General features: G+C 43.0%; 1 protein-coding gene across 1 annotated transcript in view; it reads right to left on the reverse strand.

Moving 5' to 3' along the window:
* Positions 1 to 14,423, reverse strand: part of LOC147619486 (glucosamine inositolphosphorylceramide transferase 1-like) — a 53,129-nt gene extending 38,706 nt beyond the window's left edge. The window contains exons 1-4 of the mRNA XM_086773168.1: positions 14,190 to 14,423; positions 13,348 to 13,705; positions 12,993 to 13,115; positions 12,723 to 12,890 (exon numbers count right to left, since the gene is read on the reverse strand). Coding sequence (XP_086629294.1) covers positions 12,723 to 12,890; positions 12,993 to 13,115; positions 13,348 to 13,701 — 645 coding nt within the window. The 5' untranslated portion in view covers positions 13,702 to 13,705; positions 14,190 to 14,423. The remainder of the gene's footprint in view (positions 1 to 12,722; positions 12,891 to 12,992; positions 13,116 to 13,347; positions 13,706 to 14,189) is intronic.
* Between the last annotated feature and the right edge of the window lie 11,349 nt (positions 14,424 to 25,772).

Below are 25,772 nucleotides of genomic sequence, written 5' to 3' on the forward strand. Positions count from 1 at the left end.
AGATATAGAGAGAGAGTAGAGAGAGAGAGAGAGAAGTGCTGGAAATTCAGTATATTGATATGGTACAAAAAGGTACTTCTACTACAGCCCTAGGCTGTCTTTATAAAAGGTGGTAACACACCAAAATCTGTCCTAGGACTTGATCCACTCCCTAGTGGAATGAATGGTCATAAGAATGAGCACTTGGTGCCTTTTATAGGTCCCTTGGACACTTGGTAGACTGGCCGACTGCTGGTCGGCCAGTCATAAATGCATTAAATGCTCTTTAACGCAGCCGACTGGTCCTCCTGCTTGCGCCTGCTGCTGCCCCTATCCTCTGGTTCAGCCGACCACTTCTGTGATAAATGCATTAAATGCTCTTTAACGCAGTCGACTGGTCCTCCTCCTTGCGCCTGCTGCTGCCCCTGTCCTCTGAGCAGCCGACAGCCTTGTGTGCAGCCAGCAACACTTGTCCTGCAGCCGACAGCCATCTGATCTTCAGCTTGCTCTCCACGCCTTTCTCCAGTCTACACTGCCAAAAGTGCTCTGTGCTCTATCATCCTGGTTCATACTCTGGCTGCCTCTTCTGGATCAGCACCTGAGAATGTCCATGGCATTTATCATGCACATGACAGTCCACCACACAATACCTCAACTCTCCACCGTCTCTAAGGAGTCACTTTGGAACGGGCTTCCGCACTTTGACATACCCGGCATCCCCATCCCATGGGACACCAACCAAGATCCTCCCATTTGCTCTAGATCCAAGAGATGCTCCACCACCACCACACCTTCTCACGTACTGTGTGACAGAAGGGAACCTCTCGGCCATAGTCAGTAACCCCATGCTCGACATACTTGAGAGAGGTGTACCCTCTACTGGAGGATGATGTGCCCTTGGTGCTTCATATTCTCAGGCAGTCCTTGCTGTAATCCTCTTGTACTAATGCTTATATATCCCATGTACTCCCACATGATGATCATTGTATCAGCCTCTACTTTCACAGAGCTATGTTAGTTGTAATTGTTTTGTTTTCCTGAAAGAAAAAGAAAACACAAGTTGTAGGCCCAAGTACAAACTGTAGAAGGCTGTAGACAGACGTTTATTGCTGAAAATGAGCCTCAAGGGAAGCCCGTAGGTGCTTACAAGCATAAGAGACTTGTGACAGCCAATGACCTCAAGCAGGTATGCGAAAGTGAGAAATGAGAAGGTCAAAACCCTTATATACCTCACATGTGAGCAAGTCGACCTGCTGTGTAGCAGGCCGCCAGCAGTCTAAGCCATAAATATGGCATAAATAGCCTTAAAAACTCATAAAAGTGCTAGAAAAAACCCTAAGTGATGTCTACTAGTTATGCTAATGCAGGGCCTCATAGAAATGACCAGTACAAGCATGCTAGGGTTCATGTAGACCATCTGGAGATGATAAATATATTTTCAAACACCTTCTCTTCAACGCCAGAGGGGCGGTCCAATACCAGCACGCTGAAGTGACACCTCCAAAGTAGCTCTCGGAAGTGGTTTGGTGAAGAGATCAACCACATTGTCCTTGGTAGAACAGTAGGCCAGCCAAAGAATGTTGGATTATATCATCTCCAAAGGGTCTACATCATCTTTTTCATGCTTGTATTGGCCATTTATGAGGCCCTGCATTGGCATATCTTAGCACAGATTATTCAGCATTTTTGTACCATTTTTTGGTATTTTTTAGGCATTTTATAGCATTCTTTTGCTACAGCCATGCTATCGGCCTCCTACAACTGGCCGACCAGCATCCTGAGGTAGTCTAAAAGGGCTGGCTCCCTTTTCCCTCAAATTCTCTCTCTTTTCAGCTTCTGCAGTGATAGACAGCATCTACGGGACCTCCCTCATGCTGCTCCACGTGATGTACTACCTTTTCTGGTGACATTCAGCAGTGATCTTCTTTTCCCCTTTATGCTTGCTGTCCATATACAGTGTTGTACAGTTCTTGCAACATTTCTTAGTGGGTATCACAGCATAGTACCCATTCTTTCAAAGAAGTCCCAACTCGATCCAATCGTGTACAAAATGATAATGCACCTCAATATTCTTGGATCATCCTCGTATCACAAGATTCTGAGCTAGAGCAATAGCACTCTGAGAATCTGAGAAGATGGTAACCCGGGAAGTGTCGGCACAGCACAAATGCTCCAGAATCTGATGAATCCAAAGTGCCTCAATGGAGGATAAAGGGTAGGATTTGTACTCAACCTCGGTGGAAGAAGCAGCAACAGTCCTCTACTTCTGACCAATCCTGTACCAAATCAGCACCACTGGAATAGGAGATGCCATAATCTGAAGTACCTCAAAGATAACAAAGAACTCTCAAAGCTGCCTGCCAATGAGACCTTCGAGCGGCTGATGAGAACTGGGTGAGAACACTCATAGCATAGCAAATATCTAGACGCGTGTTGGCAAGGTAAAGCAATGAGCCAACAATCTACCTGTACTCTATGGAATCCACCAATGGTGTATCATCCTCCTTGGATAACTTGGCATTGGGATCCATGGGACAAGAGAGAGGTGTACAGTATGACAACCCATAAAGTGGGAGCAGCTTCTTCACATACTTCTTCTGAGATGATAAATATATATTCCAACATTTCCTTTTCCATGATGAGACATACCATGGATAGCAGCATTGTATTACTTTGGTCTCATAGACCCATTGGGTCTTTAGAAGACGTTTAATATAGCTTCTCTCTTGCACTCTTATCTCCACTACATTGTACAATCGTCAGGAACCAAGGTGTTGCATATTCATTACCAAAGTATACTCCTATTTGTAAGCTTTCGCATGTTACAGTGGTATCAAAGCTTTGCCTTTTGGTAAAGAGATTCAGCCAAGAAAAAAAAGAAGAAATTTTTTTTCGCTGGTGTGGGTGGTTTTCAAATGCCAGTTGCACGGCCATTTTGGTGTGACTCCTATCCCTCGAAGGATGGTTGGTTTATAGCCGCTAGAAGCAACCGGAAACGTCTCCCACACACATAGTGGATGGTTTTATTGCAGTCAGGGAAAAACTTGATTACTCCCACTATGGCAAATTCTGACGATAAGAGAGAAAACCAGACCCTACAAAAATTGTTTCTTTGACAACGATTGCTTCCAGAAGCCAAGTCACCAATGGTGATACGAACACCATGTTCCAAGAATTTATGTGTATCATAGCACAAGAAGCGAAAAGATGTGGGCATGCACGGCTTCTCTACAGGCTTTGGAGGAACGGATACCTCTTGAAGATACTTCTACACCCATCCCCCCCCTCCTCCACTAGTCACCACTAAGATCCCTTCCCAAACCCCTTTCCAGATCCCTCCTTCGGCTATCTCCCTTGCAAAGTTAACACAACAATCCTGTGCTTTGGAGGAACGGATACCTCTTGAAGATACTTCTACACCCATCCCCCCCCTCCTCCACTAGTCACCACTAAGATCCCTTCCCAAACCCCTTTCCAGATCCCTCCTTCGGCTATCTCCCTTGCAAAGTTAACACAACAATCCTGTGCGTTACAGACTCAAAGGTACGGGAGGTAGATCTTCGAACACAAGCGGCAGCTCGCACTACCGCATAGGAGGAACGACGACGACACATGGAGCAAGAGCAATACCTTGCAACTCTTGATGCAAGGACAGTACCCGCCACTTCTTCGACTCACCTTCACGAAAGGGTGAATTTTAGTAAGCATGACAGTAAACTTAACCTCACAACTTTGTATTCCTAGATTCATCAGTTTGAAGTCATCTGTCGGATATAGAGAAGGTGGTGTTAGCTAGTTGCTACATCGAAGGGGAAGCCATCTCTTGGTGGACTCATTGGGCCCGGGCAAATTCCAATTATGTTGCTGCCTACGAGTGGGACCAACTTGTCACGGACCTCAAGAAGCGGCTTCTACCACCTCACTATCTGAAGCAACTCAAGATGAGTATCGGGGATTGTGCCAGAACACACAACCAGTCCTCTAGTTTGCAAATAAAATCACGCACCTGGCTTTACAATTGCAAAAATCAGAGGGGCACCGTCGTGCGTACGTATGGGCTGCCCTATTGTCACTCACTCACAGCCTGTATGCAATAGCCTCGTTATATCTGCTTTGATGTTGATCACTCTTTTTGATGCTTCAGATGTTGCTAGCTGTTTTGTTAACGCAAGCATGCTTGTGCTATACTTCAGGCTATCACCACCACCAGAATTAACAGTATTTTACAGATTTATGAGGATTCATGGACTTTTGGACAAGCTTTGGGAATGGGAGGTTATCCAGATATGGGTTCCATAGCTCACGCACCCTGTACGTGTTGTGGGTGCTCAGGAACAAGGAACACAACCCTGGTTTGACAGGTCATCTCTAGATTCATGGAAGCACGCAGGGCCTTTGAAGTGATAGGAACAACAGTAGTGTGGAAAACATGCTAAATAACATGACATTTCTATGTGTTCACATCATTATTAATAAGTGTGGGCATCCCATTTTATTATTTTGGTGGTCACAAGCCTTCTTGGACATAGATCTTCATCATCAACTTCACTCTCGCCATCTCCATCACCAACCTCCTCACCTAGCATGATTTTCTGGAGATAGGTACAGATTTGAACTGTGTTAGGCTACAATAGCCTGTTTTGGCCCGTTTAAGGTTGTTTTCGACCTGTTTTCAAGCCAATTTCACTTCTACAACCCAACAGCAATTCTGCACCGTGGTACCACTGTCCCGTACATGTCCGTATAGCATCCATGCAGTCTGTACAGTCCTGCACTGCTGTTGTATGCCCGCTGCTGTTGTACACCCCATTTGGCCTATACCAGCTGATTTGTTGACTTTACTGGCTACTTTAGTCTGTTTTGGCCCGTTTTAGGTTGTTTTCGACCTGTTTTCAAGCCAATTTCACTTCTACAACCCAACAGCGATTCTGAACCATACCACTGTCCATACAGTTCTGTATGGCACCCGTACATGTCCATATAGCATCCATGCAGTCTGTACAGTCCTGGACTGCTGTTGTATGCCCGCTGCTGTTGTACACCCCATTTGGCCTATGCCAGCTGATTTGTTGACTTTACTGGCTGAAATGCTCAGATTCAATTGTGGGATGCACCTGCAGAATTTCCGATCATATTTTATATAAAAATTTAGGATATTCATGGAGCATTTTGGTTTTATCCATTCGGTTGTGTTTTATGTTATTTATGAAGGTCTGTGAATGTGGGGAAGAGTTTAGGGCATATGCCAAAGGCCCAAATGTTGTTATTGTTTTCTAAATAACCTAGCATGTTCCATGTGTGGGAACAAGAGAGGCTCCCAAAGCTTCGAACACAAATTCTTCTCGGTAATATGACAAATTCCAAAGGGGGGCCGGCCCATTCCCATTCCACTGTGGGGTCCAATATTTACGAGAGCCTTTGGTTTGAATGGGTAAATTGTGTGTTGTTATTGTTTTCTAAATAACCTAGCATGTTCCATGTGTGGGAACAAGAGAGGCTCCCAAAGCTTCGAACACAAATTCTTCTCGGTAATATGACAAATTCCAAAGGGGGGCCGGCCCATTCCCGTTCCACTGTGGGGTCCAATATTTACGAGAGCCTTTGGTTTGAATGGGTAAATTGTGCGCTTTAATATTAAGTGTTTCATTACATTAATATTCATGTGTGAACCCCCAGATTTGTTACACGAGAAATGGTGTTGATGGGCATTAAGATGACAACAACTTTTGACAACACAACTGCAGATTGAATGGGAGAAGAAGAATTAGGGTTATTCATGTGGGAGACATACAGAGAGAAGCGAGAGAGAGAGAGAGAGAGAGAGAGAGAGAGAGAGAGAGAGAGTTGTGGGGATAAGTCAACTCACCAAGATGATTGTGTGACTCCCCTATCACACATGTATATTGCACTAGTACACATAGTGCACTTAGTACATTAAAAGTACTAAGTGTACTATGTACTATAACTTATGGGCTTGTACACACTATAAGGGTGGGCATTATGCCTTTACCCCAACAACCTCCCACTTAAAGGCAAAGTGCCCTTAAATGAAGGAAAAGAAAAATCAGCATGTACATGATAATATACAAGGCCATATCAAGGCTGAAACTGGCCTCATCCAACCAATGCCCATCAAGTGTCTGCAATGAGCAAACCGCTCCGGAGGCAAACTCTTTGCATTATGGCTATCTTGTTAAGGCTTGCAAGCCTCTGTGGCTGCAATATACTCGGCCTCTGTAGTAGATAAGGCTGTGCACTTCTGCATCCTGGATATCCATGACACAGCACCTCCTGTGAATGTAAACACATAACCGGTAGTAGACTTCCGGTTATCTGGATAACCGGTAGTAGACTTCCGGTTATCTGGATGACCGGCATAATCCGAATCAGTGTAACCATGCACTAATGCATCCTGTTTGCCAAAACAAATGCACATATCCTGTGTGCCCTTCAGGTATCTCATGACACCTTTCACTGCTTCCCAATGCTTCTTGCCAGGGTTGGCCATGTATCTAGAAACCACTCCCACTGCAAATGCAATGTCCGGCCTAGTAGCAACCATGGCATACATGAGACTGCCACAAGCTGAAGCATACGGAATCTTGGCTATATCAGACCTGCCACTATCTGACTGTGGGCTGTCCATAGCACTGAGTTTCACATATGGAGGCAAAGGAGTACTAGTCTTCTTCCCCCCGTCCATATTGAACCTCTGCAAAACTTTGCTAATGTATTCCTTCTGAGACAAATACAACACATGCTGATTTCTGTCCCGAAGTATCCGCATACCCAAAATGTGATTTGCATCACCTAAATCCTTCATATCAAAGGTTTGATGCAGCCTCTGCTTCAAGGCATCCATCTCTTTACGAGATTTCCCGGCAATCAACATATCATCAACATACAAGATGAGGATCAATAGACTGCCATACAAAGCTTTCTTGGTGTACAAGCAGTGATCTATGTCACTTCTCTTGAAATTCTGGGATTTCATGAATGTATCAAATTTGTGATACCATTCCCTTGGTGCCTGTTTGAGCCCATAAAGACTCTTTTTCAGCTTGCATACAAGCTTCTCCTTTCCACTTACTGCATAACCCTCTGGCTGTTGCATATATATCTCCTCATGGAGATCACCGTGAAGAAAAGCAGTCTTCACATCCATCTGAATCAAGTCCAGATCATCATGAGCAACCAAAGCTAACACAGCTCTAAGTGTGGTCATTTTGACCACTGGAGAGAAGATCTCCTCAAAGTCCACACCATATTCCTGCTTGAAGCCCTTAGCCACTAACCTGGCTTTGTATCTTGGCTTTGCATCTGGTGCAACTTTGAGCCTGTATACCCATTTGCATGGCAAAACCTTTTTGCCTGCAGGCAAAAGCACCAACTTCCATGTTCCATTTTTGTGCAGAGAATCCATCTCTGACTTCATGGCACGCTCCCAAAGAGCCTTGTCTGCCCTCTGTAAAGCCTCCTTATAACATGAGGGCTCCCCACAATCAGTGAGCATCAAGTAGTCAACCCCTGGAACAAACCTGTCAGGGGCTCTAGAGGGTCTTGTGGACCTCCGTACCCAATGACCATCATTTGCAGGTTGCTGTCCAACTTGCATATCACCCATTGGTGGCTCCTGTTCCATGCCATAAGGCTAAAATATCATGCCCGGTATTTCCTCTAACTGTGGCATATCCATAGGGATATTTTCTGCCATCTCTGGCTGTCCATTTGGACCATTTTCAGCACCATTTAAGGGCTGGTTTTGCTGCTGTAATGGCTGATTTACAGCCCTTGGTTATTGTCCATGATGTCCATCATCATCAAAGATGACTCTACCAGGCTCCTGTTGCCTTGCCAGGCTCCTGTTGCCTTGCAGGCTCCTTATACATGCATGTTTCATCAAAAATGACATCATTGCTGCGTATAATCTTTCTATTCACGGGATCCCAAAGTCTATACCCCATTTCACCTCTGTCACCATATCCTAGGAATATGCATTTGTGAGACTTAGGATCAAGTTTGGTGCGCATTTCCCTGCGTATGTGCACGTACGCAACGCAACCAAACACTCTCAAGTGCTTGTATGACGGAGGCTTCCCTGTCCATACTTCCTCTGGCACTTTCCCACCAAGCCTCGTGTTAGGTGACCTGTTTATAAGGTGAACGGCTGTCATAACAGCTTCAGCCCAAAAACCATGAGGTAACGCAACATGTGACAGCATAGAACGGACCTTCTCCTGAATGGTCCTGTTCATCCTCTCTACTGTCCCGTTTTGTGGAGGATCATAAGGAGTAGAGAGCTCCCTCTTGATGCCTTTAGCATCACAAAAGTCATGAAACTGTTTGGACATATACTCTCCACCATTGTCGGAATGCAAAGCCTTCAGTGTTTTGCCAGTTTGATTCTCAACAAGAGCAACAAACTTCTGAAACACTGAGAATGTATCACTCTTCAAACGAAGAGGATAAACCCACACCTTGCGTGTGGCATCATCAATAAAAGACACAAAATATTTTGCCCCTCCCAAAGAAAGCTGAGGCATCTCACATACATCTGTATGCACAAGCTCTAACTGAGCATCTTTCTGTCCAAGAGCTTTCTTGTGGGGGCACTGCAGTTGCCTGCCACATATACAATGCTCACAAAACTGAAAACTTGAAAACTTTAGAGAAGGCAAGTAACCCAAACGAGACAATTGCTCCATTCCTTTGACACTCATGTGTCCCAACCGGCTATGCCACATAGAGATTTCCGGCAGCTCGGTTGCATTTACATTAGCATGGTGACAAACACATGCATGCATGAAATAAAGAGTGTCCACCTTAGAGCCTCTGGCAACAACCAGTGAGCCCTTACTAATTTTCCACTTTCCACGACCAAATGTGGTAACATAATCAGCATCATCAAGCTGTAGAAAGCAGATTCTTCTTGATCTCAGGCACATGCCTGACATCATGGAGCATAAGCTGTGAGCCATCTGAAAACACAAGCCTCACATCACCTCTGCCAAGAATCTTGCATGCATGGTTATCACCCAAATAAACCACTCCTTCATTGCCAGCAGTATACCTGACAAACAAGTCTCTGCAACCTGTGACATGAAAGGAGGCACCTGAATCAATGATCCATGAGTGCATACCATGACCATCTCCTGTAAGAAGTGAACGGGCATCAAGTGAAGACGTGAATAGGACCTCATCCTCACTGTCACCTTCATGTGACACATTGATTTCTTCAATCTTGACTCCACTTTTGCCCTTTTGCTTTGCATCTTTGGCTTCATCTTTGTCTTTGTCTTTGCCTTTTCCCTTTTCTTTTTGATCATTTTTCCATTTGTAGCATCGCTTTTTAATGTGTCCCTTCTTGCCACAATAATGGCATTCCAAGTCCTTTTTGGAGCGAGACTTGCTCCTTCCCCGTTCTTGGCTTTTTCCCCTTTGCTGGGATCTCCCACGTGCATTCATTGCATTGGACTTTCCAACAGAATTGTTCTTCCTGTTCATCTCTTCTTGAAGAAGAGCACCCTCAACATCTGCATATGACAGCATAGCATTCGAATTGCTAGTGGCTGTCCTGAATGTGTCCCAACTCTCTGGCAAAGTGCATAAGAGAAAGGTGGCTTTGAACTCATCGTCCATTGCCAACTTTTGATTTATAACTTGGCTGACAATACCATTAAACTCATTGAGGTGGGCTCCCATAGACGCCCCTTCCTTCATCTGGAGACCTATGAGTTTCTTCAACCAATACACTTTGCTTGAGGCACTTTGCTGGGCATACAAGTCCTGCAATCTTTGCCACATTCCCCAAGCTGTCTTCTCTTCACGAATGCTGAAAAGTAAAGAGTCTGACACAGATAACATGATAGTAGATCTTGGCAGCTCGTCCATATCTTCCCACTCTTCAGCAGTAAGAGAAGCGGGCTTTACACCCCTTTCTTTGATAGGCTTGTGCTGCTTCTTCTGGAGCAACACATTATAGCACTGGGTTTGCCAAATATCATAGTTATGTGAGCCTTCAAGCTTCTTGATGTGAAGCAATGAAGAGCTCTCACCTGTGGTTGACATAGCAATATGCAACCTGTCAATGCCTGACTCCCTGCAAAATGTACAAACACTGCACCAAAAGCACACAAAGTGCTCACAGTTATTCTCCCAAGCTTTATCTCCCACTGCGGAAGCAAGAATGCAACTCTACTCCCACTGTATGTGATGAAATCACCAAAATCTGGTTGCTGCAGATTTTGACAGCACCTTAAATGTGCTTTATTGCCCTTCCAAAGTACTGTACAACAGTACCAATTGCTCACAAATGATGTACCAAACCTGTACCGGCAAGTACAACAACTGAAATTGAGACTTTTCCTCACTCAAATCAATGTGCAGCCATGCCAAAACTTGCACAAAGCTGTACCAAATCTGTACCAACAAGTACAGTAGCAATAAATGCTCTCTTGGCTGTCCAAATGAGTGAAAATCAGATTTTTACAGTCTCGAACACTGCATACAACAGTCCCGAACAGAAATTGGGCAAAAGCCCCTTGACTGCAAGCTGATTTCTGAGGATTCAAGGCATAAATGTCTTGCCTGCTGCTTTGCCAAGCTCAACAAGCATACGACTCTTAAAAAGCCCCTTGATTTAAGATCAATTGTTGATCATACATGGTACATTGACGCACATGAAGGCATCCAGAGTCTTCGCGATGCTTCCCCCTGGCCACATATACATCCAATACATGAAAGCCCCTTGATTTACAGGCACATTGAGTGCTTGTAAGGCATCAACACATTGCCCAAAGCATCAAATGTGATTGCATGCATGCAAATCAATCCAATCGGCACAAAAGCCCCTTGATTTGCGATACAATTTGCTGCAATTTTGCCCGAATGTGTGATTTCTCACATCATACAGCATGTATGAGTGCCCAATTGCACAATTACATCAAAAGCCCCAAATTTTGACATCCAATTTCCTGCAAATTGATCCTGATTGTGACCAATGTCACCCAATTTTGCCAATTTTGCTCAAAAATTGAGCAATTCGGCAGCTGTACCTGCTCAATTGATTGAATTGATAAGAAATTCCCAAAATTGAAGGCAAATACCTCTTAATTTTTTGAATTTCTCTGATCTGCAAGCTGAATTTCTTTGTGTTGATGGTGTTGCAGAAAGGGGGGGGGCTTCTTGCTGATGTTGCTGTTGTGCAGGTAGGCAATAGCTGAGGAGCTCTGGTTGTATTGCTGAAGGCGACCAAAATGCTGCGTCACGAGCTCAAGCTATGGAACTTGCCTCCCAATTGCGACTGCGAGGAGTTTCTAGAGTGGTTCAGCGGCCTGGACGGCAGTCTCAATGGAGTCTGTGGAGTTCACAGACGACCCGGAGCTGAACGCGCAGGGTATTGGCGGATTCATTGAGTTCGACACCAAGCAGGAGGTGACGTGGAGCTTAGCGCCGCCCACCGGTTGACGCCTTGTGGCTGCGCCTGACCATCACCACGTAGGCGTGTCGCCTTCGCCTACTTACACGGACCACCACCACGTAGGCGTTGCAGCCTGTCTCGCCTTCGCTTCGCCTAGTGGCTCGCTACGCGATTAGCGACCAACGCCTTGCGTGTTCGCTTGTTGTATTGACGCCCGGTGGTTTTACGCCGTCTAACGCCCAGCGCTCACGTATTGCTGCCCAGCGCTGACACCTAGTCGACCTGTTTGCTGGCAGCGTTTAGCTCCTCACCTGCTGCTGCAAGCGCTGCTGGGCAGCCCACGCTTCTGGCTGGGGCTGCTTTGTGGTTTGCTACGCGTAGCTCTGATTGTCAACCTCTAGTCGACCTGATATCTCAACGAACACACACACTGTTGTAGGCGCCTGGTTCCACCATCATGTTGGAAGTAAACTGCACATGTAGAGAGCTGCAGGCTGGCTCTGATACCAGTTGAATGGGAGAAGAAGAATTAGGGTTATTCATGTGGGAGACATACACAGAGAGAAGCAAGAGAGAGAGAGAGAGAGAGAGAGTTGTGGGGATAAGTCAACTCACCAAGATGAGTGTGCGACTCCCCTATCACACATGTATATTGCACTAGTACACATAGTGCACTTAGTACATTAAAAGTACTAAGTGTACTATGTACTATAACTTATGGGCTTGTACACACTATAAGGGTGGGCATTATGCCTTTACCCCAACACAGATGAGCCAGATCAGGTGCACTGTTTGGGATCTGCTATCTCGGGATGGACTTGCTTCTCACATTGCTCACTATACGCACATGCATGGTGCGAAGTGGATGGGCAAGAGATACTAAAATTGACCTACACGTCTTGAAATGGGAGTGCAAAGGAAACGTCCGCTCCAGGGGAATGACCCGAAACAGCATAGGAAAATGGATGAAATGGCCAAAACAGGCTGTTTTAGATATTAAAATAAATGGGGGTACATAGGAGAAATGCCCCAAACAGCAGAGGAAAAATGGATGAAATGGCCAAAACAAGCTGTTTTCGAAATTAAAATCAGCTCCTGCCTTTTTTCTCCTCCTCTCACTTCCTTCCCTCTTACCTTTCTCTTGAAGCCCTTCCTTTCCCTTCTCTCTCCTCCTCCTTTCTTTTCACCTCCCTTGCTCATGTGGTGCTTCCCATTTTCGACCCCGTCAAAAAATGATGTTTCCATTACCAACATTTAAAAAATAGAGGTCAAACAATAAGATGGCCTAAATCAAAGTAGTGTGTGTATTATGAATTCGGCTAACCTGTCCTTTAAAACTGAACACATACGGAAATGAGAGATGCCACTCCTCATCCAAAGCAATACCGAGGTATTTCCATGTTGCACCCCCATCAGAAGTTTCTGCAACCCCAATGTCACCTTGCTTTGTGAGAGCATTCTTTGTTTCAAAAAAGATGTACATTTTTGAGCCCTGGATTTGGTGGGGGTGGGGGGGGGCAAACAAGAAACGCCATCAGCAAAATCAGTTACCACCCCTCACAAAACATCGAAATAAGGTTTCCCACTTACAAACCTGGATATAGAGAAAAGGATCAGCAACAAAAGCGCTTGGGTGACTTGCATCAGTTATGGACGCACAAGTGAGTATGGGATTTGCAACAGGCCAAGCAGAACCCTTATCACTCCGAAAATTTTCCTGTACAGATTCCGCAACATTAAAGCAACAAGAAGTGGTGCCACAAAACCCTGCCTTCAACAAGGAGACCTAGTGACAAATCAACCCCCTAGTATGATGTGGTGCATCAAAAATACATACATGCCCATGCATGTCCAGGATCAAAACCAGCTGTGCAATACAGACAGCCCACTCTTTTGGCATTGTTCTTCAGGATTGGCTGTCCACATATCAAGGAAAAAATTCTACTAACCAGTTCAATTGGTTGTAAAGACAATGGGCTGTCCCCAAAGTAGACGCCAATCGACCATGACCCTTCATTGTCATGTTGGCATGCCAGTTCAGCAGAATCGAACAAAGGCTGACTAAAAGGAGAGAAAGTGAGCCATGCAAATACCATGCCCAGAGCTCCAAAGACCAGAAAGGAACTGACGAAGAACACGAGGGTAGAAGAGAGAAGGCATGACGGATTGTGCAGTTGCTCACGGCAAAACGAGCACAGGATTGAGTGATCCCAACGCCACCTACAACGGCATTTAACAGTCATGTCACAGCAGCCGATTGATAAGGCTCCAGAGCTGGCGCTTCTGAAACCCTTCTCGCCCATTTTTCTGCAAAATATAAAAAGAGAGGCACGGGTATAAAAATCTCTCTCGAGTCAGAAATTCAGAGAGCGTTCATAAAGTCGCACGACACAGTATGATGTTTCACCATTACGGTTCACTATAGGAGAATACATGGTAAACTCTAGGACTAGGGTTTCAGCTCACTGCGCAAGCATTAACATTAGGGTTTAGTTAGGGTGTTCAGGAAGATCCATGTTCTTCTGTTAAATTAGGGTTTCACTGTAAATGGGAAGAAAAGCGATGAAATTAGGGATCTTTCTTTATGTGAACTGAAGTTTCAACTATTGGTGTAACCATTCAACCAAGGCTTCCTGATCGTTGGTGTTAAAAAGTCCTTTTTTCCATCGAATTGGGGGCAACTTAGGGTTTCTTCACTCTCGAATCAAAGTTAAATTACGATTTCTTCTCTCTGGGTGAAATGAAGAAGCGAAAATGCGAGAAAAACCAAATAATACAAGCACAGACTTACAGGTAGTTTTCCAGCACGTGGAGAAACTCCTGTTTGTGAAGATCGCCATAGCCAGAAAAGCTTAAGAGCTCCGCAGATCAGAAGGTGGGCATGGGGGGTGGAAACTTAAAAGCAAAAGGTTATATGATATTTAAGGAAGGACATCGAGACAGGCAGTAATCGGGAAGGTGAGGGGGACTTTAAGGTCCGTGATCTCACTTGGATGAGTATCGTTGACTTTCATACAAACCGCGTGGAGAAATGGAACCCATCCATTTTAAATTTTCACACCAATCCTCTACTAAGAGCCGCGTCCCGCCTGCGTCCCGCCCAGGGGCTGGCCGCTGCAGCGATGGCGGGTGGTGTAAAAATAGTGAAAGATCACTTTTTCCATCGAACTAGGGAGGCCCTACTAATACTTCAATATTTGCAAGTTTTAGCGGGGGTTCAAGGTTTTCGGTGAGCTTCACCAATCAGAATATTTTTTAGAAAATTAAAAAAAAATCTCCTTCATTCTCGCTGATGCAGACCCTCAATACCTTCCTGGGTGTGGGATGTCTACCCTCCCCCTCCATACTTTGCGGAGCCCTCCCCCCACAAGCACTGGGTGGGACGCGGCTCTAAGACTCAAGAGCTATCAGCTAAGGCCCGCGGGCCCGGTTCACTTGAGGACATCGGAAAAGTGCTTTCATGTTTTTCATGCATTTTAATTTGCAACAAGTAAAATTCTTGTCCTTTATAATTATTTAGACACTAGAGTATAATTATTATCTAAAAAGTCTATGTCCTAGTAGGTAGGACTATTTCATAAAAATAAAATATGTGAGCTTAGCTCGTACAAAAAGGCTTGAGCCTATAGGCATGTCTCTACAGACATGAGTATGCATACATGAACCTATAGATGTGAGCCTACAGACATGCGCCTACAAACATAAACATATAGATGTGAGCCTACATACTACATTCCAAAGATGTGCGCTTGTAAGAATAAACCTACATAGGCGTGAGCCTAGACAAATAGTAAGTCTATACGTATAAACCTAAAGACATGAGCCTAGGAAAAAAAAGTTCAAAAAACTTAAAAAAAACTTGTTATTTATGCTATAAAGAAAATAAATAAATGTAGCTTGAGCTGAACGGACATGTTTGAAATCAATTTCAAACCTACTTCTTTAAGAGCACTAGAGAACTAGAGATCATTTCACCGCAGTGAAACCCTTAATGCAAACCCAATCTGAAATTATTGAAAATTACAATACATTTGTCATTTTCAGTTGGAAACCCTTAATGCAAACCCAATCTGAAATTATTGGAAATGACAATACAGCTGTTGACTATAGTGCATGTTATGGCTCACCCAAACGCCCCTTGGAACACATCCAACAAGAAGATTACCTGGTGAACCGTAACTGTCGGAGGATCTTTCCAATGGCCGAGCTCGTAACCCTTGAGGTCTCCAAGCTTTACAACTCCTCAAGAAGCAATTCCACCGTGCTTCCCACCACAAGCGTTGTCACATCGCCGCATTGCACTACGTGTACTCATCTCTCCTCTCACCTCACTTCACTCACACACACTCACCAACATGCATTAGAGAGAGATTAGCAAGAGGATTAGTAAGAGCAAGACTCTATTACACCATGGGAAAGTTTTTTATATTGTGAGAGATATTCACTTATCTAATGACCATAAGTGTTCACATGCACTTAAACTATGGCCGGTTGGGCACTTTAGGTTCATAAGAGGCCTGATTCTATTGACTACTCTCATAATATATCCATGAAGTACATCACTTGGGACTTCATCCTAACTTACTACCACACGCTCTTAAAGCGGGAACCGCCATAAGTATTCTATAGGACCATTACGAGCGCTCGTCCAAGTTGTAGATTTGGACACCATTGCTTCATATCTTGAATGTATGACCTTTTGGTGTATCTACCTTGACTCCTTGATGTGAGATAATGGCGGTAGCTCTTATTAACCCTAGGAATAGGTTAACATTATTCCCCTCTTCTTGATGCATGGCCATGGCCATAGGTGTTCACACTCACTTAAATTATAGCCGATTGGGCACTTTATAAGAGGCCTAATGCTATTACAATAACTACTCTCATAATATATCCATAAAGTACATCACTTGGGACTTCATCCCCTACCACACGCTGTTGAAGTGGGAATCGCCATGAGTGTTCTATCAGACCGTTACGGGCGCTCGTCCAAGTTGTAGATTTGGACACCATTGCTTCATATTTTGAATATATGACCTTTTGGTGTATCTACCTTGACACCTCGATATAAGATAATGGCAGTAGCTCTTGTTAATCCTAGGAATGGGTTAACATTCCCCCTTCCTGATGCCGATCGCATCTTTGTGATCATGTTAAAGACCTTTGTGTGGGGAGAATTGATAAGCTTTGTCGATGGCTTTTGATGTTGAGTGACGTTCAATGGTCTTTGTTCCTTGGAAGGAATAAGAAAGGCTAGTTAGTAAAGAAAAGGGTTAGAGATTAGTGAAAATTCCTAATGGGCTAGGGGGCTGGGGGTTTTTGCGAGTGATTGTATTTTAATATTTTTCTAAGCATGTTTTATGTGGGTTATATTTTTACTCATTTTGTTTTTGGCAATCATAAGCGGAGTTACATGTGATTTGTGTTAGTGGGAAAACTAAGATGTTGATGATGGGGGAGAAGAGAAGGAAGGATTATGAGGAACGTAGACATAATCATCAAAACAAGATTGTGATTCTCGGTTCCTCATCTGATTCATTGAAGCGACATTCATCATTTGAATAAATTGGCCTTCGATGATGTCCCTTTTTGTGGCAAGATTCTTGTCAGATGTTGAGTAGGAACTGTTCTTTCATGCTTCTTCCCATGTGCTTTTATGTATATTTAAGTACTCTTATGAAGTAGATAATCATGAAGTACATTAAATGAGTCGAATAGACTCTTATTGAGCTGCTACTTGTTGGTGAGACATGAAAGAATTACGCCGAATTGTGAGGCTAGTATAGACATCTTCACTAAGGATTAGAGATCAATGTGTTGTGAAGACTTGTGTTTGGAGAGGTTTGCAATTTGAAGGAAAGTTCCAAGTGATGGGTTGTACCATTGACCATCTCTGGATGGCCCCCCCATCCAGAGATGTACCTGGAAAGTTGTCAATGATGAGGCTTTGGTGCCAATGTCCTCCAGTGGATATGTACTTATGGAGTAGATGCTGCTACATTAATTTAGCCAAAAGAATAGGAAGCTATAAGCTGAACAAAAATGTATTGGCTAATGAAGAGAATTTCTTGTGTACTCTACCATTTGTAGGTAGACCATACTGTGACTCCCTTTTGTTTTTGTCTTCATTTTTTTGGCTACCAACTTGCGAGCAATAGGTTCTTGTGTCCACTTCCTATTTGAGAGAATAGGTTCTTATGTTTGCCGCTAAGCTTCTACACTTATGCTTCTCATCGGAGAGAGGGGTGAAAAGAGCATTGTGTGTTTTTCTTTGATGCGCTTATAAGTCTCCGTTGACGTGGGAATTGATTCTTGAATTTGTTGCTCAAGTGTTGTCTCAAGGCAGTAGTTATAGCTTCTGGTTGGTTGCCATTTGGATTGACTAAACACTCAAACTCATGTGTATTTGTTATATGCACGAGATGGGTTGAGTGGCTTGCTTGGTGTTGCTTGGGCCTCCATCCTTGGTGAACTTTAGGTGCAGCTGTTGGGGTTGAATTCATTGGTGAAGCATTTCTCCCTTTGTTCAATCTCGGCATCCATATGATGAGATTACCATCATAATACCCTTGTCGTTGAAGCATGTTCATAGGCACCCATCTTTGATGAACATTAGAAGTTAATGGTTGATGCCCTTGAGGCTTCTTTCTTAGAGTAGGCTTGGGGCACTTCTTGATGTGTTTGGGAATCCAAGCTTTGGTATTACCTTGGTAGTATCCTTAAGCTTGTAGTAACCTTTTTGGTACCCACACTTGTTGAGTTGCTAGAGTTCTTTAAGAAACTCGCCTAGTCTTTTGTGGGACGACATTGTAGAGTAATGTTATTATTCCTTGGCATTTGAGTTTTGCATTGAGGAAGAGCCTTTGATAATTGAGGCACCCAATTTGGATTGGCACCTTCGTAGTAGCCTTAAGCTACAAGTAGCTGCTTCTCCACCCACATTTTGATACCATTAAGATACCTTGATTTTGGTTGTCATGGTGGAGTTTTTTTTAAATTTAAAATAGAATATTTGGTGCCCTCCTTCACATTTTGGTGGCACTAAGGTTGCGGGTTTGAGACTCATGGGTGTTGTTGACGATGATGCTTGTTGATTATGAGGTTTTTGACCATGCAACCTTTGCCTTTGGTGAGGTTGATTGATGAAGAGGTATCGACTTAGGGGTTTTTCCTTTGAGGTCCTTTTTAGAGATATATGGTTGCATTTGGGGAACTTCTGTTGATTGTAAGGTTTTGGCATTAGACTTTGTTGGTGAGGATGGAGTTGAAGGGGTAGATGCTTCATTGGAGTCAGTCATTAAATGTAGATTGTACGTCACTGTGTAGAGGGGCTTCCGAGGAAGAGGCTTGTAGCTTTTTGCATTCAGCATCATAGAAATCCATTAGGGTTGGATCCTCTTGCGTGCAGTATGGTATTGTCAACTTTGTGTTGTTGACCATCATGATGATGACCCTATCGCTAGAGCAAAGCACAGTGGTGCTTGGGCAGTAATAGTCCATTTATGCCGCCCCAAGATCAAATCTACTTCCAACACATACTCAACCACCAAAAACTTGCAAGTAAGGAGGTTAGTTTCAATATACATTATATGTTCAAAGTACCCCAAACATGGCATGTTCAAGTCTTATGTAAATGGAATTCTTTCAGGATGAGCCGTGAATATTGGTAGACCTAACAAATCCCATAACTCGAGTCATGAGATTTTACTCTCATTATGGATAAAGCTCTGCTTGAATTGTGGTGGTGAGTTTAGTGAAAAGTTCCACTCCAACCATAATTCTGAGGATATTCTGAGTAAGATATGTTGGAATTTCTAGCTCTTCTAAGGTCTGTCCCTCCCGTAATGGGAATTGTACAATGCATACAGGAGTGTTCAAGGTGATTGTTTGCATGGATTCATCAATTGAATACAACGAGTCATGTACCCAAGTTTCACCAAGGATGACATCATACTCAAGGGAATCTGGGGTAACATGGAATCTAAATTCCACTTTGCCACCGATTGTTTGAGTAGCATAGCTAAAGCATTCTGGAACTTCAAGATTTTGTCCATTGGTACCTCTAGCAAGAACATTGTCTTTAGGGATGATTTTAGGTTGTCCCATGACACCCAAGTGTCTATTGTCATGATGTTATGACTAGCTCAAGGGCTAATCAATACGCATTTGTGCTTAACATCATTTCCCGTAGGTAAATCTAACCATACTATGATAGAATCTTCAAGAGGAAGCATGGGTGTTTTAGTTTTTGTTTCAGCTTCAAATCCCATTTCAGTTTCATATTCCCATTTACTTTCATCCTCTTTTTGGCTCTCATCTTTTTCAAGGGTGCCCAATGTGTACAATGGCACACTCGGTCCTTTGACAACTTTAAGTCAGGTCTATTTAGAAACTTGTGAATCCTTATAGTCTTGTTCTATGTAGCTCTTGATATCTTGGTATACATGTTTAACCTTTAAAGGTGCAAGTGTTGATGCTATGCTAGCTTCACCACCATGAGAGAAGAGCACTCCTCCAAATGAGGATTTGAGAGATTGCTTAAATTTTGTAATGGATTCATCGAATTCCTCACGTGCTTTTTTAACTGCATCATTCGTGAAATCTGCCTCAAATGACTTTTCTGTAGAGAGTACGTCTCCCTCCTCTTAAAAGGAGAAGCGATACTCCTCCATTTTTGTATTTTGGTTACATTTTTAGGTTTGACATTATGAGGTTCAATCACAACCGGTGATCTTGTATGACACTCAACAATGCGAATCATGCTCTCCTGAGCTTGCTTTTTGCATTTCGCATAAGACATGTGATCACGATTTTCAAGTTAGGGTGGTTGGGTGGATTCTAGTTTCTTGATTGGTCTGTGAGGTGCACTGAGTGATGAATCAGAACTTGTTTCATCCTCATAGTGACGTACTAGAACTTGTATCTTCTTTTAACTTTCCTTGGATCGTCGGGTTTTCATTATATTTTCCCATGCGATGAGCATAAACTTTCTTTTTTGCTTTTTTGTTCTTTGCCTTACCCGTGGGTTTTGTGGTTTGAGTGGTAGCCTTGGAGGTGGATGCTTTAGCATCATGTGTAGCTTTTAGCTCTTTTGGTTTCAGTTCCTCCACATGCTCCTTTCCCCTATCCTTTATTTCAACCTTGGTGTGTGTCGACAGTTTGTTGCTTCTTGTTTTCCTTAGGTTTAGAAGGTTTTGCTTCCTCTTTTGGTTTCTACTTTAAAACATGCTCTTCTACTCATTTCGAAGTGTTTTCTTTTGCATTCTTTTTTTTAATTATTTATTTTTAATTATTTTTTTTGTTCTCATGCCTTAGAAGCACATTCAAGGGTACCGTGGACAATTGCCGGTTTTGCACACTCAAAATGTTAAGAGTTGTATTTTGTGAGACAGGTTGTAGTGAAGCGACTCGCCTTGGGAATATGTGATTAATGTCACATCGTTCACATATGGGTTGTAAAGTGTCAGTTACTGTGGGCATGGAAGTATTCTAAATTGTGCATTCTACCACTTTGTGTGGTCCACGATACTAGAAACACTGAATTGTTTGCTTATTTACTTCTTGAGCAGTTTCTACCCTTTTGACTATGTCTGTTTGGGGCACGGGAGATGGAGGTTTTGAGTTAATTATAGGTGAATTGGGACATTGGGGTGTGTCACGACCAAAGGTTTTGCAATATATCTAGTACAGAAAGACAGGCCTATTGTACGCACATTGGGGATTGGGATGGACGTAGTGATGGCAATGAACACAAGGCATTTCGCCCATCACTTTGAGAGGCATTAAGGATGTTTGGTTTTGAGGGGGCTCATCCTCTTTTGGAGATTCTAGTTCAAAGCTTTTAAGCAAGCCTATGTAGAATTCCGGGAATGACAATTCCAAGATAAATTTTTCTTTAGCCTTTGCTTGACTTGGTTTAGATGAGGAACATCTCATATCGTTATCATTTTCTATCATGTTGTCATCTAAACATATTGCTTCTTTACAACATTAATCGAATGTTTATGGATTATATACAATGATCAAGTTGTGTAAGTAGTTATTCTTGATGCCCATCATGAAACATCTCTTCAATTGAGCTGCAAATGTGACCTTACAGACTTCATGAACATTGGGCTGAATTGCATCCTTCATCTGCATACTAGGGTTAATCACTCCATCATTCATTCCTGTAGACAATTGATACACACCACCATTAGCTTTGGCTGGTTTCTTACATTGCGGACTGATATGACCCCACTCACCACAATTCCGGCATTGCGGACTGATATGACCCCACTCACCACAATTTCGGCATTGCACATCACATGGATACCCTCTCCCTCTTCCAATATCTGCTGAATTTCAGAACCAGATGATGCATCAGTCTTCCTTCCCATAACACCTATGCCTCTTCCTCTTCCTGCAGACTCTATCCAATTCAAGCTTAAAGATTTCATGAGCTCCTCCCTCTTCAAAGAATCCTCCTGTTCAGGAACAACAACAGCTTTTCTTCCAGGATGCATACTCTCAATCTCTGGCATCTTCACAAACCTCTTTGGCTCCTCCTGTATTCCCAACTGCCTCAGACGCTTCACCTTCCACTCTTTCTCACGAGCAACTCTGACAGCCTCCTCAAAGCTATCCAGGTTCTTTAGCTCCACCTTCAGACGGAGGGTTGGTTCCAGACTAGCCACAAACCGGTCTCTCTTTATCATCTGCGGGGGTACTTCAGGAATCAAAACCTCACACCATAGACTCCACAGTCTACCAAACTCTATTAGATACTGATCCACATCCTGACCGTCCTTCTGCTGAATGTTACACAACTCTTTCCACACTTCATTCGGACTCTTCACACAGACAAACTATGCCAAAAATGCAGCTCTGACTACACGGTACTCAGGATCCTGTTGATGAACATTCCTGTGTGTAGTCACAAACATCCGTAGCCATGCTTTTGCATCACCATGCAAGCAATAAGTCAAAATCTGAGAAAGGATTTCCGGGGTTGCCCTGTCTTTCATTAAGGCTGCAAACTCCATCTTCTCCAGAAACCTGATTGCACTCTCCTGTGGCAATCCCCAATACTCTAGAAAATCCTGAGCCATTTTCCAAACCTTCTTCACACAAATCCTTGGCTTCTTTCACAAACTGAAGGAAATTTCTTCCTCAGTGGAGGCACCAAAAAGTGATGACACGGAAGCGGTAAAGCTGTCTATGCCTTTATAGAGTGTCACACTTCCACACACGCGTACAAACACACCCAGAACACCAGACCCAAGAGCATGAACAAGATTTATATTTCAGAACAGATCCTCATCTCTACAGAGTTGAATATCCCAGACACCAGCCACAGTTAATCAACAGAAAGCAACACCCCTGGCCTGAAACTCCAAGAGGTAGTAATCCACAAAAACCACACACACACTCTCTCTCTCTCAGTGCTCAGCCAGCTCTGCATAGCTAAACACAGCAAGCCTCCTTGTCACCTTTCTCATGTTCACACAAGAACAGCAACCTGATGTCTTCCTCTCCTCATCTCCATGACAGTAGCAGCATGGTTCTTTGACAGTAGAGCAGTATTGTGAGATCCCTGTCTCCACCGCGCGACGGATTCGGGGTACTAGCAGCGGAAGTAGCACTTCATGCACGGGGCAGGGACCCACACTCGGGGCCTCGTCCACGGATATCCGGACAAGAGACTAATCCGTCGGTTTTTCCAAACCGAACCCGGAAAAACTTCCCTTATCCGGAAAGCACGGGCGATTCCACTAGGATATCTCTTTACTCTAACGTAGTCAAGATCATTTACTGATCAAACTGATCCGACTATACCTCTAACGGTACTTGGTCAGATCAAGGAAGAAACTTGCACTTGGATCATTGGGATCAACGCTTTTTTCCCCATCAAGAGGCACAGCCGTTGATTCCTATCCATAGAACAATTACTATTCGGGTACTTCATCTATCGTAATAATAGAAATTAAATCTCGATTTACGGATCCATCAGTCCAGCCTAACCCCATCCGATCCCATGGGTTAGCCAACCGCCCAACCATTGTAGTAATGGGATCCAATTTGGAATTTGGTTAGGTTTTGTCCCGGGTACCAAGGAAAAGAGTTCCAAGGCCCCCTAGCCGGAAGTTCATGCAAACATAAAATTAGGCACACCACTTACATACCCAATATGAAATTGCCCTTTTTCTTAGCATCAGCTAACTTTAAAACAATCCTTTAATGAAACCATAGTACCACTGATCACAGTCTTCCAAATTATCTGGTTGATTCTCAAATTTCCCATCATTCCTTCATCATAGTATCTATGGCATCATTGGCAACTAGAACGCTCACCACCTGTCCACTCAGGGGCCTTTTCAATAGTTCCTAGCCCATAATACTCGGCAATATAATCACTTATAAAAATCAAGATGGACTCTCGTTGAAGATCAGCAAGATCAACCAACAAATCCATAAAAAAGAGCCATGGACTCATCCATTGAAGACCAGCAAGGTCAATCAACCAGATCCATGCCTGGTTTCAGAAAAACAACTCTTACTCCTTGTTCCAATATCTTCCTCGACGCACACGTGGGTATCCTAGGCGACCCAGAGCCCGACCACCGTATGGTCAGCACCCTCTAGGATCCTTCGCAGGTGACCTAGCGCTTCACTCATAGACCGCTTCCTTGGTCCCTCATCCACCATACCGGCGGAAGCTCACCATTTTAATCGAACTGAGGCTGGCCGACCTTGCTACGCGAGATGTCCTCCATTGACTCTCCGTCAGCAGTTGCAACTTTATCAGTTAGGTCTCCACGACCTTAATCACAAGACGATCAAAATGCTTCCCTAGCATTCTTGACATAAAACAGTCATTTACAAACAGCATTTACAAACAGTTTACAAATACAATTTCTATATTAACTCTCATTTTTCCACATTAATCCTCATTAATCCACATTACTTATTCCACATTCCATTTATATGTGTACTCATCCAATCACATCATTTTTCATCTCTTCACTTCAGATTCCTTCACATCACATATCATAATTTCACATCCATATCCACATCCATACATCCACATCCACATCCACATTCACATCCATACATCCACATCTACATGCTTATCTCCATTTTCACATCCTCATTTATACATCCACATCCCATATCCACATTCATACATACACATCCATATCCACATCCATACATCCACATCCACATGCATACATCCACTATCACGTCCTCATTCATACATCCACATCCACACACATACATCCGCATCCACATTCCCATCCACATCTATACATCCACATCTACATCCACATACATACATACATCCACATTCACATTCCACATCCATATTTACATCCACATTCACATACATCCACATCCACATTCCCATTCACATCTATACACCCACATCTACATCCACATACATACATACATCTACATCCACATCCACATTCCACATTCACATCTATACATCCACATCTACATCCACATTCACATACATCCACATCCACATTCCCATTCACATCTATACATCTACATCTACATCCACATATATACATACATTCACATCCACATTCCACATTCACATCTATGCATATACATCTTCATGCATACATCCATTTTCACATTCATACATCCACACTCCCATCTCCACATCCACACATCCACATACATACATCCATTTTCACATTCCCATTCATATAACCCCATATGCCTTCACATCTAATCTTTTACATCACATCCATTCTCGCCCTATCACAACCCATATACATCTTATCCTATCACATACACTTCTTACCTCATCCCATACACATCTTATCACATCTTAATTCATCTTATCACCTCTTATCACATCTTATACACCTCTTATCACATCCTATCACATCTCATATCTATTTATAGAATACAAGAGAATTCTTATATTTGATATAAGATTTCTTTACACATTTATTTATGCATAAATTCTATTTAAGGAGATTAATACTTTCGAAGTAAAAATCAATCTTTTATGCATCTTCCTATGCATAAATTTATTTTAAATGAAAATAACATCTTTGAATTAAAATTCAATCTTTTATGCATCTTCCTATGCATAATTTCAATTTAGATGAGAATGACACTTTTGAATTAAAATTCAATCTTTTATGCATCTTCTTATGCATAAATTCAATTTAGATGAGAATGACGCTTTTGAATCAATCTTTTATGCATCTTCTTATGCATAAATTCATTTTGGTAGGAATTACACTTTTAGAATAAAAGAATTTCTCTTATGCATCTAAGTTATGCATAAAATCCATTTATGATGAAAATCACACTTTTAGTATAAAAAGAATATCTTTTATGCATACTTCTATGCATGAAATTCAATTATGAT

This window comes from Cibotium barometz, chromosome 33, assembly GCF_041138505.1.
Source record: "Cibotium barometz isolate CiBa-2024 chromosome 33, ASM4113850v1, whole genome shotgun sequence".
NCBI classification, from domain to species: Eukaryota; Viridiplantae; Streptophyta; class Polypodiopsida; order Cyatheales; family Cibotiaceae; genus Cibotium; species Cibotium barometz.